This window comes from Crinia signifera, chromosome 1 (assembly GCF_055691185.1).
Source record: "Crinia signifera chromosome 1, ASM5569118v1, whole genome shotgun sequence".
Taxonomy (NCBI): domain Eukaryota; kingdom Metazoa; phylum Chordata; class Amphibia; order Anura; family Myobatrachidae; genus Crinia; species Crinia signifera.
Window position 1 is genome coordinate 355,372,815 of NC_139217.1, and position 19,498 is coordinate 355,392,312.

The 19,498-nt window shown below is 40.8% G+C and overlaps 1 gene segment (V, D, J or C); it reads left to right on the forward strand.

Moving 5' to 3' along the window:
• Nucleotides 1–17,239, forward strand: part of LOC146008959 (immunoglobulin lambda variable 5-39-like) — a 35,301-nt gene extending 18,062 nt beyond the window's left edge. The window contains 2 exon segments of the V gene segment in view: nt 8,702–8,737; nt 16,644–17,239. Coding sequence covers nt 8,702–8,737; nt 16,644–16,963 — 356 coding nt within the window.
• Nucleotides 17,240–19,498: the final 2,259 nt, after the last annotated feature.

The window sequence follows — 19,498 nt, forward strand, 5'->3', positions numbered from 1 at the left end:
AGATCACAGAGGAGGGCTGCCAATGCGCATTTCGCTCTGTAGCTTTTTCAAGGCTATCACCAGTGAGCTGAACAAATAAGAACATACTGTACATGACCGAGTAAAACACTAATCGATGGCTGGGAGCAGAATCACCATCGATGGCAACCATCGATGGTGTCTGCACCGATGGCCATCCCTAGCAGCAGCCTTGTGATTCTTTCTTTCAGTTGCAGTCAAAGCACTGTACTCAGTTTCCAGAGGTAGTACATCTCAGCTGCCACAGGTGGCAGTGCTGATCTCAGGCAAATGCATTGTAATGGAAAACGAAACTGAAAGAATGACGGATCACCTGTTTGGGAAAGGTGGCTCACTCACTCGTTTATCGGATCCATCCAAAAGATCCGCTTCCTGCGCAAATGCCCCATCTGTACCCGGGTAAGCTGTTTAGTGGTGGTGGTGGGAGGGAGGGTGGTGGGAGGGGGACTTGCTGAGAATAGGGGGATTGTAGGGATGGGGCAGCTCTGGCAGTCTATCATTCTGGGACTGTGTGTGGGTGAAGTAAAAGAGGCTCTGATTGAGCCTTGACTCCACCCAGCGTTATAGACACACTCCAAGAATTATTGACACATGTAGCTAAATATATAAGAGATATATAACAATCCAAGTGTTCTGGCACTCACTGATACGTGCAGATAACTGCTCCTGTTGCCCTCCTCGTAGTAGGACTACACATAACGTGTCTCCTAAATACAACAAATATATATATAAATGTCCAAAAACAGAATGGCACTCCAGAGGCAATAAATAATCAAACAAGGATGTGTATTGGCATAATCAAGCTTGCGGGGTTTGATCCCCTTCTTCAGGACACAATCCAACAGCAACAAACAACAACACACTCACCACATAAACAGCCTCTGCAGTACCGTTCGTCACATCGTAGCTGCCGCCGGGCCCACGCTGCTGAGACAGGAATGAAATCACCAAGCACCATGCTTCCAGATGCAGGCAGTGGGGCGTTGCTAGGCAACCCCACAGCTTGCGCTCCACCGCGGCCATGTTGAGTGACAACTCACATCCCGGCACGGCAGCGCTCCCCCGCAGCTGTACAGAAAGACAAAAGGGACATGCACAACATTACACATATCAAATAATAATTTGATATGTGTAATGTTGTGCATGTCCATTGGTAGTACTTAATATTCTTTGTAGTGTTCCTTCTGCATTCATATGGAATTCACCATTCATAGATTTACCTACCTTGTAGAGCAACAGAGTCTCAATGCACAATCAATTACATTTTCATCATGGAAATTCAGTACCCACTCCTTACGGAACATCTTATACCAAAACCTTGGACATTAATATAGAGTTCACACACACACACAGACTTTATTAAATGAATTGTGCTTTGGGTTTGTGCACAAGGGTCCAACACACAAAAAGGATACAGTGAAAGAGCTTTACCAAAACTTTAGCCACATATTTGCTGCAGCATATAGATTTCGCTACACTGGAATGAAAGTGCCCAAGCGTCTACAAAACAGCACCATCATTCTCCCTTACTGCACTTATGAGTTTACATTTGAGCCAAAAGTGTTATCCTAGTATAAAGAGGAGTGCAGTACTGCACCGTCTTTCTGTCCTCCAAGGATGCTTCATGCCCTATTTAAGATGGCCATGGAGATCACGGGTGCCGGACGGGTTCCCGACAGTCGGGATCCCGAAAGTCATTTACCTGAAAGTCGGGCACCCGACTGTCAAAACGCTGACAGCCGGGTGCCCGACGGCCACTCGCTATTTTCCCTCGTGGGGGTCCACGACCCCCATAGTGGGAGAATAGAATAGGTGGCTCGTGTAGCAAGCCACCGTGCTCGCAAGGGTTTTTTTTTGCGCTGGCCACGCTGTCTGACTCCAGCCAGTTCGGGATCCCGATGTCGGGAAAATGACTGTCGGGATCACGACTGTCGGAGTCCCATACCACACCCGGAGATCACTACTGATGTACACCCGAGTATCCCTCCGTTAACTCCTAACATCAAAGTCCCAAGCTTTCTAGGTCCAAAACACTGTGTAGCAGGAGACGCCACATGCACCAACGCATTTCATCCTATAGGTCTTCCTCAAAGTGTGACACCCCCTTAAGCGTACCGACAAGCCTTTTTGTTTAAAGGCCAAACATGATCTGAGAAACATTGAAGAAATCAGGAAGGATATTTTTCTGTGACCCCCTGACTACGCGATTGAACTTGGCCTGAGTGAGGCCAAAAAAGGGTACAAAAGCTGAACTTAACCTCTAAAATCACATATTTTAATCCCTGTTAGTACAATTGTGATGTTGTCAGACTGCGTGCAAGTATGTGGATATTACCTTGTACTCCTTTTCCTTTCTCGTCACTGTCCGTCAGCTGTTCTCCTGCTTCTCTCGCCTGAACTCTGAGGGCAGAGGGACAAGGAACCCCAAAGTGCAACACTCCCACACATGCACCCACACAATAACGCGCTCACCACAGGTGAGGACGGTGAACAAATGTTTTATTACACAGCACTGGATCAACGGGTCACCGTTAGATGGAATTATGCAATAACAGTTGCAATGACTAGTAATGAATTCAGCACATATGTCATTGAAGTCGGTGAGAAATGTTCCCGATTGTTTTATCGTGTTAACCCATGTGCAGGAGTGTGGTCCTTTAATCAAGTTAGCTAGGAGCTTGCCAGATTTGTTTCCGAATCTCTGCAGTTAGGTAGAAGGTGGGAATCGGGCAGGTAAAGCAGGAGCCCAGGGGAATTGTGGCCTCTCAGTATGCCTGCCAAGCCACGCCGCACAATCGATTTTTAATACAGTATGTCAAAACAAGGGCCATAATGCTCAATGCAGCAGCATTACCCCGCTTTCTTATATGCAATAGCTAGCAACTGCTGCTCAAGATTTTCAGGGTTTAGGATGAGAATTGTCTATGAGAGAGAGATAGCAAACAGCAAACCTATGAAACCATCCATATTGCTCAGACAGATGCACTTCATGTGATTGCTCTGCTAACGGTTCATAACTACTCTACTCAGTCAGTCATCTGAAAGATTTGTACAACTGTAATGTTGTCAGATGGTGACCTAAAGGCCCCCATACACTAGGGACAAGTCGCCCCCGACTTCCCCCTGAGCTTCCACGGCTGCTCCCCGGGGGAGCTTGATTAGATTGGCACTTGATGTGCCATTTTTTACATGTGATAAATCGTCTCGATTTATCACATGTAAAAAACCCGGGGAGCGGGGGGGGGGGCTACAGAGATGGGAGCAGGGGGGCGGGGGACACGTCTGTGTCCCCCACTGCTGGGGACGCTGCGGGGGACAGCGTCGGTGCGAGGCGGTAGAGGCAGCAGGGGGGGCTGGGGACGCTGCGGGGGACACGTCTGTGTCCCCCGCTGCTGGGGACGCTGCGGGGGACAGCGTCTGTGCGAGGCGGTAGAGGGAGCAGGGGGGGCTGGGGACGCTGCGGGGGACACAGGCGGCAAAGAGCCGGGCAGGGGGAGCCGGCCGGGAGCTGTCAGTAATGAATAAAAAAAAAAAGCCCATACAATGAAAGGGCAGCCTGTGATTGGCTGCTGAGCGCTCACTCAGCCAATTGCTGACTGGCTGAGAGAGCGCTCAGCCAATCACAGGCCGCCCATTCATTGTATGGGCTTTTTTTTTTTATTCATTACTGACAGCTCCCGGCCGGCTCCCCCTGCCCGGCTCTATGCCGCCTGTGTCCCCCGCAGCGTCCCCAGCCCCCCCTGCTCCCTCCACCGCCGCGCCGCCCCACTAGGTCCCAAGTCGGGTGGTCGGACGTGCAGCAGGTCCGACCACCCGACGCAGATCCGAAGCGCACGAGACCGCGCATCGGATCTGAGGGGACATCAAAACTAGCCGATTTTGGTCCGATTTCGGCCAGATCCGACTGATCTGGCTGAAATCTGACCAAAATCGGCTAGTGTATGGGGGCCTTAAGGCTGCTATGGATTAATAATACATTTAATACAAAACTGATGCTTTGTAAGTGGTTACAATAATGGTTTATATCACACAAATCAGTCCTGTATTGTGGTTGGATGAAGTGATTATAGCTGCGGAGAAGGCTATGTAAGGCGAGTAACAATGTTTAAACTGTCTGCTGTAACTGATACCTTTTATGGACCAATATATGTGTAAAATGTATTAATTACAGTCTATAATTTGTAATGGGGATCAAGAGCATCAAGTTGCACAAGTAATTTACATTACATTCAACCCCCAGCCACAATACATTAGTAAATCTCATCTTTTCCTTGAACACTCGCAGTAATTTTTAGCAAAAGCCATTTTTGCTGTGACAGTGTAAGACTGGGACAGTTGATCTCACCATTGCTATCCTATTGTTCTCAGCTGCAATACAATACATAGAACAATATTAGCATGATTAGCATAGTGATCCAATTACTCACTTAATCCTATTATAGGAATAGATGAGAGTGGCTACATCTGTAGTCTGCCCCTTTTTTAAACATGTTAAGAATCTCAATATGCCTATCCCAAGCATGTTTAAATTGTACTACTGTATTTGTCTCTTCCACCTCTGATGGGAGGCTATTCCACTTATCCACTACCCTTTCTGTGAAGTAATTCTTCCCCAAATTTCCCCTGAATCTTCCTCCCTCTAGTGTCAGTGCATGTCCTCGTGTTCTGCTGCTCCTCTTCCTGTGAAGAATGTCTCCCACTTGTACCTTGTTAAAACCCTTGATATATTTGAAAGTCTCTATCATGTCCCCTCTTTTCCTTCTCTGCTCCAAACTACTGTATACATATTAAGATATTTTAATCTTTCCAGGTAAGTTTTGTGATGTAGGCCATGCACCATTTTAGTTGCCCTTCTTTGTACAGTCTCTAATGTATTTATATCCTTCTGGAGATATGGCCTCCAGAACTGAACACAGTACTCTAGATGAGGTCGTACCAATGACCTATACAGTTTCATTATTACTTCCTATTATTACTGTGACTGTAATGTAATAAGCCATGCCTACCTAATAACCATTATTTTAACAATGCCTGTATTTAGGTAGCTTAGCGCATGGCAACATGTCTCCGTTAAAGGAATTGGAAGATAATCTTATGGTGCACAAAGTTATGTAATGTTTGTACATATTCAGAAGTACACCATAGGATTTGATCCATATCCTCTATAATTTAAAGAAAGTACTGTATAGGTTCTTACAATAAGTAAACATATGTTTTTTAATCAAGTATACCCACTTTTACCTACAGTACTCTTGTTAGGGTGCAATAAAAAAAAATCTCTTGTTAATACTTAAGTCCAGTAACCAATTTAACTTGAGTCCAGCTCTGCGACCACTCAGTCTTAGCTAAGTATCACAGTAACTTCTACAGATGTGTCCTCATATACCTACGCTTTTTGCACCTTATGGCAAGGGACATCCGGCACGACTTAGACTATACATGGAGTCAATACAAACTTGGTATTTGTATGGTGTTGTACATTATGTATTTTGCCATTTCACCCCAATTGGCCCATAGAAGCTACATGCATTGCCAGCATTATAGCTATGGAAATTTATAGGAATGAACCTGTGGTGGCGCTATGCTGCCTAAAGAGTGTACTGACCCCTGATTATCACCCAATAATCAAAATACAACACAATATATACAAATGGGGTTTTCCAACCAACGGGCGCAAGTAGAGTTGTAGTCTCTAGATCTTCCTGTATTTCCTTAAAGATTTCTCGACCATATGGGGGAAATTCAGAAGAAAACAAGATGGTTAGGTCTGACCATCCCAAGGACCAATATATATGACACAATGGATATTTTTTGTGAAAAAATGGGTAGGCGTACCCCACTTACGGCAAGAGGAAATACAGGAAGATCTAGAGACTACAACTCTACTTGCGCCCGTTGGTTGGAAAACCCCATTTGTATATATTGCCAGCATTAGTATTCAAGATACCCTTACATTGTACTTTTGTTGCATTATTGATATGAATAAGGTGCATATTTGGTAAAAAATTGTGTTGTGATGCTTGGCGCAGCTAAATTGCACAGTCCGTGGCACCCCACACAGGGCTATTTGCCTTGGTTTGAGGATAGGTGTTTGTGGACACATTTGCACCTAAACTCATATATTCTCATATATTTAATGAATATTATAGACTTAATTTTGTTTTTTTTTTCTCCGCAGTGTCCACTGGTCCAGCTTCATAGCTAGAAAACAGTTGTCAACAGGTACTTAATGATTTATGATTCAAATGACATCTCATTAGTAATCTAATGCTAAAAATTATTATATAGGAAAATATACTAGCCACACTCTACAAGGCCATTTGTCAATCCAATTTATACTCTAAGGGGTTTATTTGCTAAGATAGGAGTTCTATTTAAGGTGGGATGTACTAAATCTACTTCTGATTTATTTAGCACCTTCTAGAAGATAAGAGATAGAATCTGATTGGTTACCCATAGCAACATCCCATCTTATATAGAACTCCCATCTAAGTAAATAAACCCCTAATAAACTAGATTGCTGAATAAGGCTATGAAATATTAGGATACTGTACATGTCTGTTTCTTGTTCATAGAGAATTTATTATACAACATAACTAACTAATGTTTAAAGTATGTTGTTACGTGTTGCTTAGTACAGTTGTATTTTGACTATATTACAATGGTTGAATTGCTCTTATCAGGCATAATTATGTTTGTAATTAAGACACCTGCATGTTATGATGAGTCTACATTGCATGAACCATTGCATCTTTGTCAACCATGACATGGTTTTTGAATGGGGTTATACTACAGTGTACATCATCGGGAAAGGGACCAAACTGGTTGTTCTTTGTAAGTACAATTTCACTATGCTTGTTTTATTTAAATGTGAATATTGTTTCAATTCTATGTTTTGTCTAGATATTTGTAATAGGCAAGATGTAGGGACAGAATTGAATGTTTGCCATCATGATTGTTGGAATCAATTACTGTATACAGTATATGGGAGAAAAATGATATAGTGCAAAATCTATGTACAGTAGCATGTTTTGTATTAGCTGTATTTTCTTTATCTTGATAATGTCATTTATTATGCTTCTCATAATATTTCTGTATATACAGTGTATGAAAATGGATCCCAACATTCCCCATGCCAAGAACATTTTATTTAATATTTAGTGTAAATATATTTTTAATGTTTTTTATCTATTACAACACTTGGAAAAGACCTCTAAATTGATGTACAGTATGCATAATATATTATTACGTTTCTGACTTTTCTTTTGCCAATTTAGATTATATTTAGTATTATCGATTCATACAAATATGATATATGCTATATATTAGGACTGGAATGCAGTAAATATAAAAAAAATGTTTTTTATTACAACAAACAGATAATTTATCAGTTAAATATACGAAAATAGAAAATACTTAAAGTATCAGTTTAATATTACTTACTATAGCAAGTTGTTTCTTTGGATTATTATTTCTCTATAATTTAGGAGTGCTAAATATGATACAAACAATTGCGTTACTTATATTACAGACATGAAGATTAAAATATATATATCCTATTGCTATTGTGTTACTTAAAGCAAATCATTTTTTATTATAACTAGTGAATCCCCTCACTGAGTGCCTCATTGATGGCACTGATGTTATAATAAAGGAACACAGAGGGGTCAATTCAGTCACTCCCAAGTCAAGGCTTGAGTAACTGCAGCTACGTACTGTACTAACAGTACCTCCGGATTTGTGGAAATGTTGTTTGCAGCACCAAATGCCTGCGTACATATATCCTTTAGCAGTGAATCCATGACATTATGATGGAAACATGCCCCTCACACAGATAACTGAATTGACCCCAAATTTTAATTCAGGGATCTATGTACTAAGCCTTGGAGAGTTATAGCAGAAGGAGATAAAGTACCATGAAATCAGTTCTTAACTGCCATGTTACAGGCTGGGTTTAAAAAAATGTTAGGAGCTAGTTGGTTAGTAATTTCCCTCCAGCAACTTGATTTCTCTCCATGGTTCAGGTGCATCATGCTTCAAAAAGTGATAAAGTGGACAGTGATAAACAACCAGCTCCTAACTGTCATTTTTTAAACAATGTCGTTAACATGATAGGAGTTGATTGGCTGGTTGTTTATCACTTTTTGAAGCTTGATACATCTGGCCCTAAGTCTTAGTACAAAGACCCATAAGTCCTCATCTTGTGATTTTCTGCAAACTATTATTGACAATTGCTACAATCACTTGTATCAATGAACAATTATGTATCAATTATAAGCATATTATTGCAACATGAATGAAACATCATGAAACATCATTGACCAGTGACATCCATGTGGAAATAAATTAAAAATGTGCATCATCTTCACAGTATAATTTTTAATAATAGCTCACAGAAAATGAACAAAAGCTCAAATGCAAGGATTATCCCATGTGAGAACATGTGTGATGGTTACTTATCCAGTCACTTGTATTGTTCTACTAGTGTATAAGTCAAAGTAGATGGCCTGAAGGAGATACTGTACATCTAAGTAGGAATGGCCAACTCTTTCATAAACAATTTGTAAGGTTCTCCATCTCCAACAGCAATCCCTATATATAAAATAGGCTCCACTACTTATAGTATGTTGTCATGTTGTGCAGAACAGTAGGTGGTTTTTGCATAGTACTCAATCACTGTGAGCTATTTTTGGAGGTGGGACCAAACTTACCATCCTCAGTAAGTATTATACATTTTATAAAAACATTTATTTATGTACAAATTATTTTGTTTGTATCCTAATTGTATAATTATATATATATATTTAATAACTAACCTAAAGAAGTTTCTAATATTTGATCTTTTTCTAAATTTATCCACTAAATTTCTATGTATTATAGCATCTGCTATTGACTTTCAGTTATTGACCATTGTGCTGTTTCATTGGACAACTGGATACTTTTATGTTTATTGATATTACTGCACATTGAACAACAGTCAAAATGGCCATAATTTTTTTTATTTTAAAATTGAAATGTAATAATCAGTTAATGATTATATCCACTTATATCCACAAAAAATGTCTTTATATATCTTATAGCGTTCTTTATGAAAAACATATTAGTGAAATGTTTTTCTCTAAAATAAAGCTGTACTGTATTACTTACTACTACACAGTATTACTTACTACAACACATATTAATAGTGTAGGCCAGAAACTACAACCCCATTTCAAAAATATAATTATCAGGCCATGTATTTATGTCTCCTTTAGAAGTATAGGCGACCAGACCCCATTACTTTTCCACCAGAAAACTCCAAAACTTGATATGTTGAATGTACCGGTATTTACAAACTGGAGCAAGACACACACATCTTGATACTTTAGTGGCTGTTCAGATAGTGGAGATAAAGGGCCAGATGTACTAAGCTTGAAAAGTGATCAAATGGAGAGTGATAAACAACCAGTGAATCAGCACCTACTGTACCTGCCATGTCACAAGCTGTGTTTAAAAAATGACATGTAGGGCTGATTGGTTGGTGGTTTATCACTCTCCATTTTATCACTTTTCAAGGCTTAGTACATCTCGCCCTAAATGTGATAAATGCGATAAATGTGATATCATTGTTTCCTTATTGTGTCTATAAACAGAGTAGATTTAGTGCGTATTTAAGTAATGTGCAGGTCAATAATTAACTCATTTTAATATATTATCATCCATATTTTTTGTCCAGTATAAGTAGGTCCTTATTACGTTTTGGAACATATACATTTGTTTTATTCAGACCAGTTCACAGTATTTAATATGCTGGGAAGTTCTATATGTGTAAGGGGCAAATTTACTAAAGTTTCTAAAAATGAAAAGAGGTGATGTTGCCAATAGTAACCAATCAGATTCTTTCTAAAATTTCTGTATTGCATCCCAGAAAATGATTGGTTGCAATGAGCAACATCACTTCCTTTTATTTTTAGAACCTTTTTTAAATTTACCTCTGTGTGGTTCTTTCTAGTCATTTACCCTTTGAGTGGCAACTTTGCTGTGAGAGATCCTCAAAATATCCGCTAAAAATGCCAGCGTCGCTCACAGCGTCTGTTCATTTAGTATAAATACGGGTACTTATGTGTTATCTGGGCTCCCATGTTAAATGCACCCCATTTTTTCATATCCCTACTATCCAACTACGCATGGAGTTGATTTTATATAGTGTTGCGAGCGCAGCGAGCCACCGTGACCGAAGCGTGGCGAGCGCAGCGAGCCCCACGAGGGGACGCGGTCTCATAAGAAAAACGGGAGCCCAGGTATTACATAAGTACCTAAATACGAATACAGCCAAGTTAATTAACTGAAGTTTAGTTAACTATTGCACCCCATAAAAGAACAGTCGCTGTGAGCGACACGGGCATTTTAAGCGGATATTTTAAGGATCTCTCACAGCAACGATGGCACTCAAAGGGTTAATTACTATCTACTATATGCACTAGCACTCTGGTTAGGTTGCACAGATGTGACTTTCTGCAGTTAAAATACAAGCACATAACTTAAAAAAGAGAGTACACAACAGCACACGAATAATGTATAACCAGCAATATAGAAGCAATATAGAAGCGTATATTGTTTCCGATTAGCAGAGTTGCAATAATAATATTACTATAATTACTGGATCCCTACACATCTGTACGTAAGTGAATAACAAGACTCCCCTTAGTATCTGACAATTCTACTGAGTAGTCTGGTTACTATACATATACAATAGTAATCTTTCTAGGGAAGCCATAACATACAGCTTATAGCCATGTAAAAACATTTTCAAGACATACCCATTGGTTTAATGCGCTATGCCTGGAAGGACTCATTAAAAAAATTGGATATGAAACAAATTCTGTCAACCATTGTGTTGATTGTATGTTCTGTTACTTAATCTAAGTGTTTTCTCTCATCCAACAGCCGGTGAAGTGAAGCCCCCCACTGTGTCTATGTTGCGTGCTACTGAGGAACATGTAGAGGCCACCACAGTCTGTACTGCGAGTGATTACACCCCAGACACTGTGACAATGGAGTGGCAGGTGGATGGAGCGAAGTGGACAGATGGAGTCCACACCTCGATGGTCAGCAAGCAGAGTGACAACACGTACATGCAGAGTAGTCTCCTCACCATGTCCTCCTCTGAGTACACCAAACATGAGGTTTTCTCCTGCATCGTGACACATCAGGGCAAAGTCATCACCAAGACCGTGAAGAGATCAGAGTGTGTTTAACATCCTTCTTCTGTCTACTCCTCTTTTGTTACACTCCTTCCCCGCTATGGGAACTATATTATGTCAATAGATGTGACTGGCTCTTAAAGCAGAAATTACTGTTGATTAAATTGTCCCTTTTTCACATGTTACCTTTATTTAGAATTCTTACATCGTCTATATTCTTCTCACTTCATGTTCCATCAAATCCCTGTAACAGATCACATAGCCCAACATCTGTATGAGCCATATGTTGTTTCCTGTGTGTCACATTGTCTTTGTTCAATAAATAATTGTATCTTTATCAAGTATTTTGTTGTCATTCCGTGTAAGATTTTCAAGTATATCCCAACATTATCATTAATTATACAAACCATTATTGAGACACTGAAATAAAAATGTTTAGATATTTACTGCGTACATACAGTACCTACATAGATAGCGCTGTACAACTTTCTAGATGTAGTAACATCTACACATGAAACGGAAATATTCTACATAACATATAATCTAACATTCACCTACATTGTTGTAAAAGAATATACAGTATATAGGAATAATAAATACTGTGTGGCATACACGTTCCTTGGATATTCAATAATATGCCATCAAACTAGGGAAATTAATTTAGACATAGAAAAATAATGTTTCTTCATCTCTATATACATACACATTAGTTATCAAACCATGTTTTTTCCATTTTTAAAGGACGAATATTTCATGGTAACATCAATAAGGTGATCTGTAAATGTCTGGTTTCCCAAACATGTTCCTAGTAATAGTTACACTCAGTACCTGACAAGCCATAAGTGTGCTACATGGATGGTACTGATATACTGTAGTGATCATCTTATATGATAGAGACAGATGTTATGACTGAGAACTCTATGATTTTACATGTATTATATAATATTCTGCAGAAAAAATGCTGCTCTTCTTTACAGGTACTTGATCACTGGTAAAAATAATCATTGATGTCCCTGTCAATTACAGATGTGCAGTTCAGATCTACTTACTTCTTAAAGCCAAAATTAACACAAGTTCAGATTTTTCCAATTGGCTATCGGCTGTCACATGTTTAGGATAGCTAAAGGGATCCCGCTTTGAGATCCGAGTAAATCCAGATAAAACCGAACCCGCACATCTCTACTGTCAATATGGTAACTGAAGAGATTATTTTCACCTTGCACATTACAAATGCTGCAACCAGCAGCATAACATGGCAGCAGTGGGCACTATACTGGCCCTGACTCCTGAGTACATGATTTCATGACAACTTTAGGACGCTCTAAGCAGCTTTACTGGCCCCAGGGTCCTGTAATGCAATTCTCTAGCCAGAAGCAATGGCTGCAGAGCAGTGACAGCATCGCTCGCACACAGCCCTGGCTGTAATAATCAGCTAGCACTGTCATGTTATATATTATTATATGCACAGGACTGAAAAGCAACCTATTGGTATTTGATGCTCTAAATATTCTGGGGCAGATTTATTAAGCCTGATGAAGCGATAATGTGGCTGTACTTTATCACCGGCCAATCAACTCCTGTCAAGTTACAGGCTGGGTTTGAAAAAGGACAGTTATGAGATGATTGGCCTGTTATAAAGTACCGGACACTTTCTCATTTCAACAGGCTTAATATATCTGCCCCTCACTACCTAAAATCCATTGTACTTTAATTTATATGTTGGTAAGAAAAACATAGGGGCGGATTTATTAAGCTCGGTGAAGTGATAACGTGTCCAGTTTTTATCACCGGCCAATCATCTCCTAACTGTGAAGTTACAGCATACTTACCGACTTTCTGGCTGCCCTTTCCGGGAGAGGGCAGGCAGCTCAGGGGGGAAGGGGAGGCGGGACCGCCGGGAGTGAAAAGGGATGGGGAGGGGTGGAGCCACATGGGCATCTACTTGTTTGGGGCGTGGCCAGAACGATATAGTCATTTTAGACACACTCCCGACGTGCATTGCACTGCGGTGGGCGGATCTAAAACGGCGCTATTCGCGGTATTTGACCCGCGGACCCCCCGCCGAGGGGGGTCATGGGTGCCAGCAGGGGTGGGGGGGTGGTAGCCAGGCAGTTTTGCAGGAGGGTTGTCCCTCTTTCCGGGGGGGGGGGGGGGGGCCGTGAGGGGGACCTGATTTCCGGGACCCTCCCTGCCATTCCGGGAAGGTAGGCAACCCTGAGGTTACAGGCTTGGTTTGAAAAACGACAGGTAGGAGTTGATTGGCCAGTGTTAAAAACCAGACACTTTATCACTTCACCGAGTTTAATAAATCTACCCCATAGATTCCATATGTGCTCTTTCTGGGAGGTATTGAATGTGAAGCATCTTGGGTCAATGGGCCAGATGCACTAAGCTTCAAAAGTGATAAAATGGAGAGTGATAAACAGGCAGCCAATCAGCTCCTACCTGACATGTCACAGACTGTGTTTAAAAAATGTCAGGCAGGAGCTGATTGGCTGGTGGTTTATCATTCTCCATTTTATCACTTTTGAAGCTTAGTGCATCTGGCCCAATGGGAGTGTTCTAATATCTGGCTCTTAGACATTTCATTTTCATTATTTGGCTTAAGGTCCAATACTATTTTAGCAACATCCTAACATAGTACATTAGATAACATGATTACATTATTTCACTTTAGAGATGAAGGTAGAGGTTAGCTAAGACTGGCATGAACACATTTTGGGTACTTTACAGTACTCTACATTTATATTCATTGTCAGTAATTCTCTATGTATTCTATATACAGTATATTTCTATTAAACTATAGAAATGTTATTGATAAGTCTACAGTGTTAGGATGGAGCACTCACAAGATCACCACAAAAAAGTGTAATTAAAAGATCACAAAGTGCAGGGAACTGAAAAACTAATGTTTCTAGGGCCTGATTCAGCACGGATTGCTAATTAGAGAAATCGCAAATCAGAGGATTATGGAATGACTCAAAAAATTGCAAATCAGAGGATTATGGAATGACTCAAAAAATTGCAAATCAATTGGAGAACGCATAGCAGTCACAGTTTAATGGACCAGTAGCCAGTCTTTAGGGGGAAGCATGGCGAGTGTGTCTGTAAAAATGCAGGCTTACAAAGGCATTCTTGGGTGGGCCTTTGAAGTCAGCACTGACCACTGACCACTTCCACCCTATGGCCCGCATTCTAGTTTGATTGCTCCCCTGATCTCTCCACGGTGGCCCGTGCCCACACCCATGGGAACTCCCTGCATTTCATGGGCGTTCCCTTGACAATGCTGGGTGTTCCCATGGAACTTTGCCGGCGATGCAGGTGCAGTGTGTGCGGGCAGCTGACGTCAACAGATGTCTGCCCGCTTCCTGTACAGGGACCCGCAGAGCTAAGACACCAGAGAGACTGTTGCAATTGGGACATATGGGCTCAGAAATGGGAATTTCAGTGCAATGACTGTGAAGTGGCCTGAATTGAACCCATAAAAGTCCATCTCATGGGCATTTTAGAAGTGTTTCGAGGGCAGGTCAGTGAATTCAGATGTATTCTCAGGTGCATAGATGCCACGGAAGCCATGTTCTCATGGAGAAACTGCACCAGCCATAGGGCAGGTACATGTGTTGGTGGTGCACATTATAGATGGTCAATGGTAGCCTGTCTGGAACACCGGCAAAGTTACTGAGTACAGGGTGGGTGTCTCAGTGCTTGCATTCACAATCTAGAACACAAGGGGAAGGCTGCTTCACCAACCGAGACAAGAGCGGACACAGTAACGACCACCTCTAGATCAGGGCCATTGTGAGAGAAATGCAAACTCTAAGATAAATGATTTTAGAGGTTTATCAGGCAAGAGTTTAACAAGTCATCCCCACATATGACATAGTGCCAGCATTATTACTGCAGCCTGTATGTGCCCTGTAGCAGAGCACATTGCAGTTTTTGTACAGCTATAAATCACTGTGATGGATATTTGGACCTGGAACCCAACTTAACATTCTCAGTAAGTACAATAAATACCCAAACCCAGTGCATTTATGTCATTACTTCTTAATATGTTTCATATTTTCCAGTAACAGTCACTACCTACATGTAATGAAATGTTATTTTATCCATACCATAAAATATACTCATTCACTTCTTAGTCTTTCTACCATTCTGGAAGTAGTTTTCCTGTATACCAATCTCTCTATTACTTTGGCACAATATCTAGTGCAAATCTTTGAAAAGATAACTCTTAATATAATGTAAGTACTCCAGGAAAGCGAACATGAGTTTTGTACATAAATGACACTTATATTGTTTTTTTCATTATTTGTCCAAATACAGTGCAATAAGCATAAATCACTTCAATTGTTTAGCTAATTGATGATCTTGAAATAGATTATTTTAATTAAACATTGAACATTTGAAAATATCTCAAATATTATTCCTACAATTCAGTTTATTTAGAGCTAAAATGGGGCAGTTTTTGAAATAATTTCACAAGATCTTCTAGACTGTGACCTGACAAGAGACTTATAGATATTCTTCTAGCTCATCACAGCCGGCACACACATGAAACTGTTTATACTGTTTTGCAAAAACACAGCTACAGCAGAAAACACTGTACATTTCCACAGCTCAACATTTAAAGGTGGACATTTGCTTAGATGGGAGTTCTTTTTCAGATGTGATGTTGCTATGGGCAACCAATCAGAATCAACTTATTTATTTAGCATAGCACCTTCTAGAAGATAATAGATTGTATCTGATTGGTTGCCCATGTGAAATAGAACTTCCAGCTTAGTAAATTTTGACTAAAGTGTCAAACTTGGGAAAAATAGGGTACTCTGCCAGTGTAGACATTGTGCTGAGGTGTTTGTATAAAGAAACAGAAGTGTGACTGCTGTTAGCAGAATATAGGTATACGATATAAGATTCTGAGGTCGTCTTCTTATACAGTATGTGTATTGTTCTCCTTGTTGTAAACCACCATTTATAGTAGATTTGTTACAGTGACTAATTATAAGTGGTGCAATCATGTGACGCAAATGTTGTGAGAGATATTTATCTATTTCCAGGGTAATTAGAATAGTAATGTTTTACATATTTACCTAATTCATATTCTTTTTATTATTAATGATATAACATAGTTTCTAAACATTTTTTTTGTTTAAATTACAAACTAAGGTTAAGAAAAAAAACAGAACTTAAAGATGATATTAGACTGTGGGCCAGATGCACTAAGCTTGAAAAGTGATAACATGGAGAGTGATAAACAGCCAGCCAATTAGTTCCTGCCTGTCATGTTACAGACTGTGCTTGAAAAATGTCAGGTAGGAGCTGATTGGATGGCTGTTTATCACTCTCCATTTTATCACTGTTGAAGCTTAGTACATCTGGTCCTCAATGTGCTTAATTTATGTCTAATTTATGACTCTCCATTTATCATTCATCCAACAGCCGGTGAAGTGAAGCCTCCCGCTGTGTCTATTTTACGTGCACCTGAGGAAGAGCTACAGTCAGAAAAGGCCACCGTAGTCTGTACTGCGAGTGATTACACCCCAAACACTGTGACGATGGAGTGGCAGGTGGATGGAGTGAAGCAGACAAATGGAGTCCACACCTCGATGGTCAGCAAGCAGAGCGACAACACGTACATGCAGAGTAGTCTCCTCATCATGTCCTCCTCTGAGTACACCAAACATGAGGTTTTCTCCTGCATCGTGACACATCAGGGGAAAGTCATCACCAAGACCATAAAGAGATCAGAGTGTGTTTAACATCCTTCTTCTGTCTAATCCTCTAGTGTTCACAGCAATAGGGGCAATATTATGTCAACAGATGTCTCTCAAACCAGATGATACTGCAGATTAAATTGTTCCTTTTTCACAGATTATCTTTATTTAGTGGTCTTACATCTTCTACATTATATTCTTCTCACTTCATCGTCCATCAAATAACAGATCGCTTATCCTGACATCTGTATGAGCCATATCTTGTTTCCTATGTGTGTCACATGGTCTTTGTGAGCCAGTCAATAAATAATTGTATCTTTATCAAGTATTTGTTATCATTCTGTGTGAAACATATAAAGAATACCCCATCATACATTATATGTATTTACAACATAGTTGCCTACCCTCCTGCATTCTGTAGTAGACTCCCTGAAATAGCAGCAATCTCCCTCTCTCCCTCATTAGTCTAGCAATCTCCCTCATTTCACCTAGCCCACATTACACTATTACATTTTTTGGGGAAAAAAGGAATGAAAGATAGATACATTTACATTGAATCATCAGCACCATTTCCCAGCATGTTACCAAGTATAATATCTCTTACTAACTGCTTTGGGGCTCATCTACATTTGGATAGTAAAAGTAAAAGTCATTTTAGCAGACTCTCAGATGTAGCAGTACACACCCACGCTTCTAGAGCCACGTTCACAATCTCTTTTCACAATCTCTTCATATATGGAACTAAACACGCCCTTTGGGTGGAGTATGACACACCCCCTCAATGGGACGCTGTGCAAAATTCTATTACCAACTATAATCTCCCTGAAACTAGTTTTCAAAAGTAGGCAAGTATGATTTACAATTATTATAACATGCTCAAACCATTCATTATACAATTTATTATACAATTTAATAGTGAGGCTTCAAAATATTTATACTGTATTCATGTCCTACACAGAGAGTGGGGTATAGTAAGTTTGATGACTGCAAACATCTACACAGCAAATAGGAACATCCTGCAACATAACATTTAATGACACTTTTGGCTCAAGGCATGAATCATTTTGAAGTGTATATATACTGTATATAGGGATTTTAAAGGATGAGTGGGAACCAGGTGCATTGGATGGAAGAATGGGCCTAATTCAGACCCAATTTGTTCTTGAAATGGGCAAAACCATGCTGGTGGGGCAAATGTACCATATTCAGAGAGAGTTAGATTTGGGGAATTTATTTTGTTTCTGTGCAGGGTAAATACTGGGCCACCGGTGACAGTGGTCTGTGTGCACCTCCATCCACGTTCACCAGCGCACCAGCCGCTAGATATAGATTGATATCTGGCGCACTGGCGGCTACAAGGAGAGCAGCTACATCTGTAGCTGGTTTCACCAACCTAGCAATCCCCTTATCATGGTTCCACCAACCTAGCAATCCCCTTATCATACACACAAACTATTGTGTCCCCAGGTCTGCTGTGCTGTAGACTGATGTTATGAATGAACAAGAGTCCTTAACTGATTTGGTTTCTAACACAAATACATTGTCCAATCAATTTTGTTTGTTCAGTCCACTGAGTACACTGCCACTGGTATCAATAATCAATGCTTTCCCTATCAGAGTGGGTACTTGTTTCCTAGCACGGCGCCCATCGCATCGCATACCATAGGGCATTGTATGCCTTATGCGATGCGACGCGATGGCCCCCGATGTCATACAATGTTAAAATTGTATACCATTGTATATGGCATACAATGCCATACAATGCGATGGTATACGATTTTAAATTGTATAAGCACCCTAATGGGTGCTTTCAATGTTAAATGGCCCCCCTATAAGATTAATAATTGTATAAGCAGCGTAATGGTTGCTTACAATGTTAAAAGCACCCCCCACAACACCCCCACTATCAACGCCAACCCAAAGCGTGGCGAGCGTAACGAGCCCGCGAGGGTTGGTGGTACGCTTCCTCTGACCTTTTCATACCCCCACTATTCACGTCGGCGTGGAGTTGACTTTAGATAGTGTGGGGAGCGCAGCGAGCCAACGAGCCCGAAGCGTGGCGAGCGCAGCGAGCCCTGCGAGGGGACACGGAATACATGTGAAGTAATATGCGTCCCGCAGCATCCCCTCGCTGCGCTCGCCACACTATATAAAATCAACTCCACGCCGACGTGGATAGTGGGGCTATGAAAAGGTCAGAGGACGCGTACCGCCGTCCCTCGCGGGCTCGCTGTGCTCGCCACGCTTCGGGTTGGCGTTAATATTGGGGGTGGCGTGGGGGTGTATTTCACAGTATAATCACCCATTAGGGCAGGGGTTCCCAAACTTTTTTGAATCATGGCGCCCTAGAGCATCAAAATATTTTCATGGCACCCCAGGCCAAATGCTTATTATCGAGAAATTCAGAAAAAAATATATTGAATTAAGTGCATTGTGTTTATATGTCACAGTTATGTGCTGAGGGACAGGATTTGCTTCTGTTTGTCCACATATATTATGATTGGCAGCCACATGCACTGGTTTTGCCTGGTACATTGACCATTAATAATATGAATTGATCCTGGTTCACCAACCCAAGGC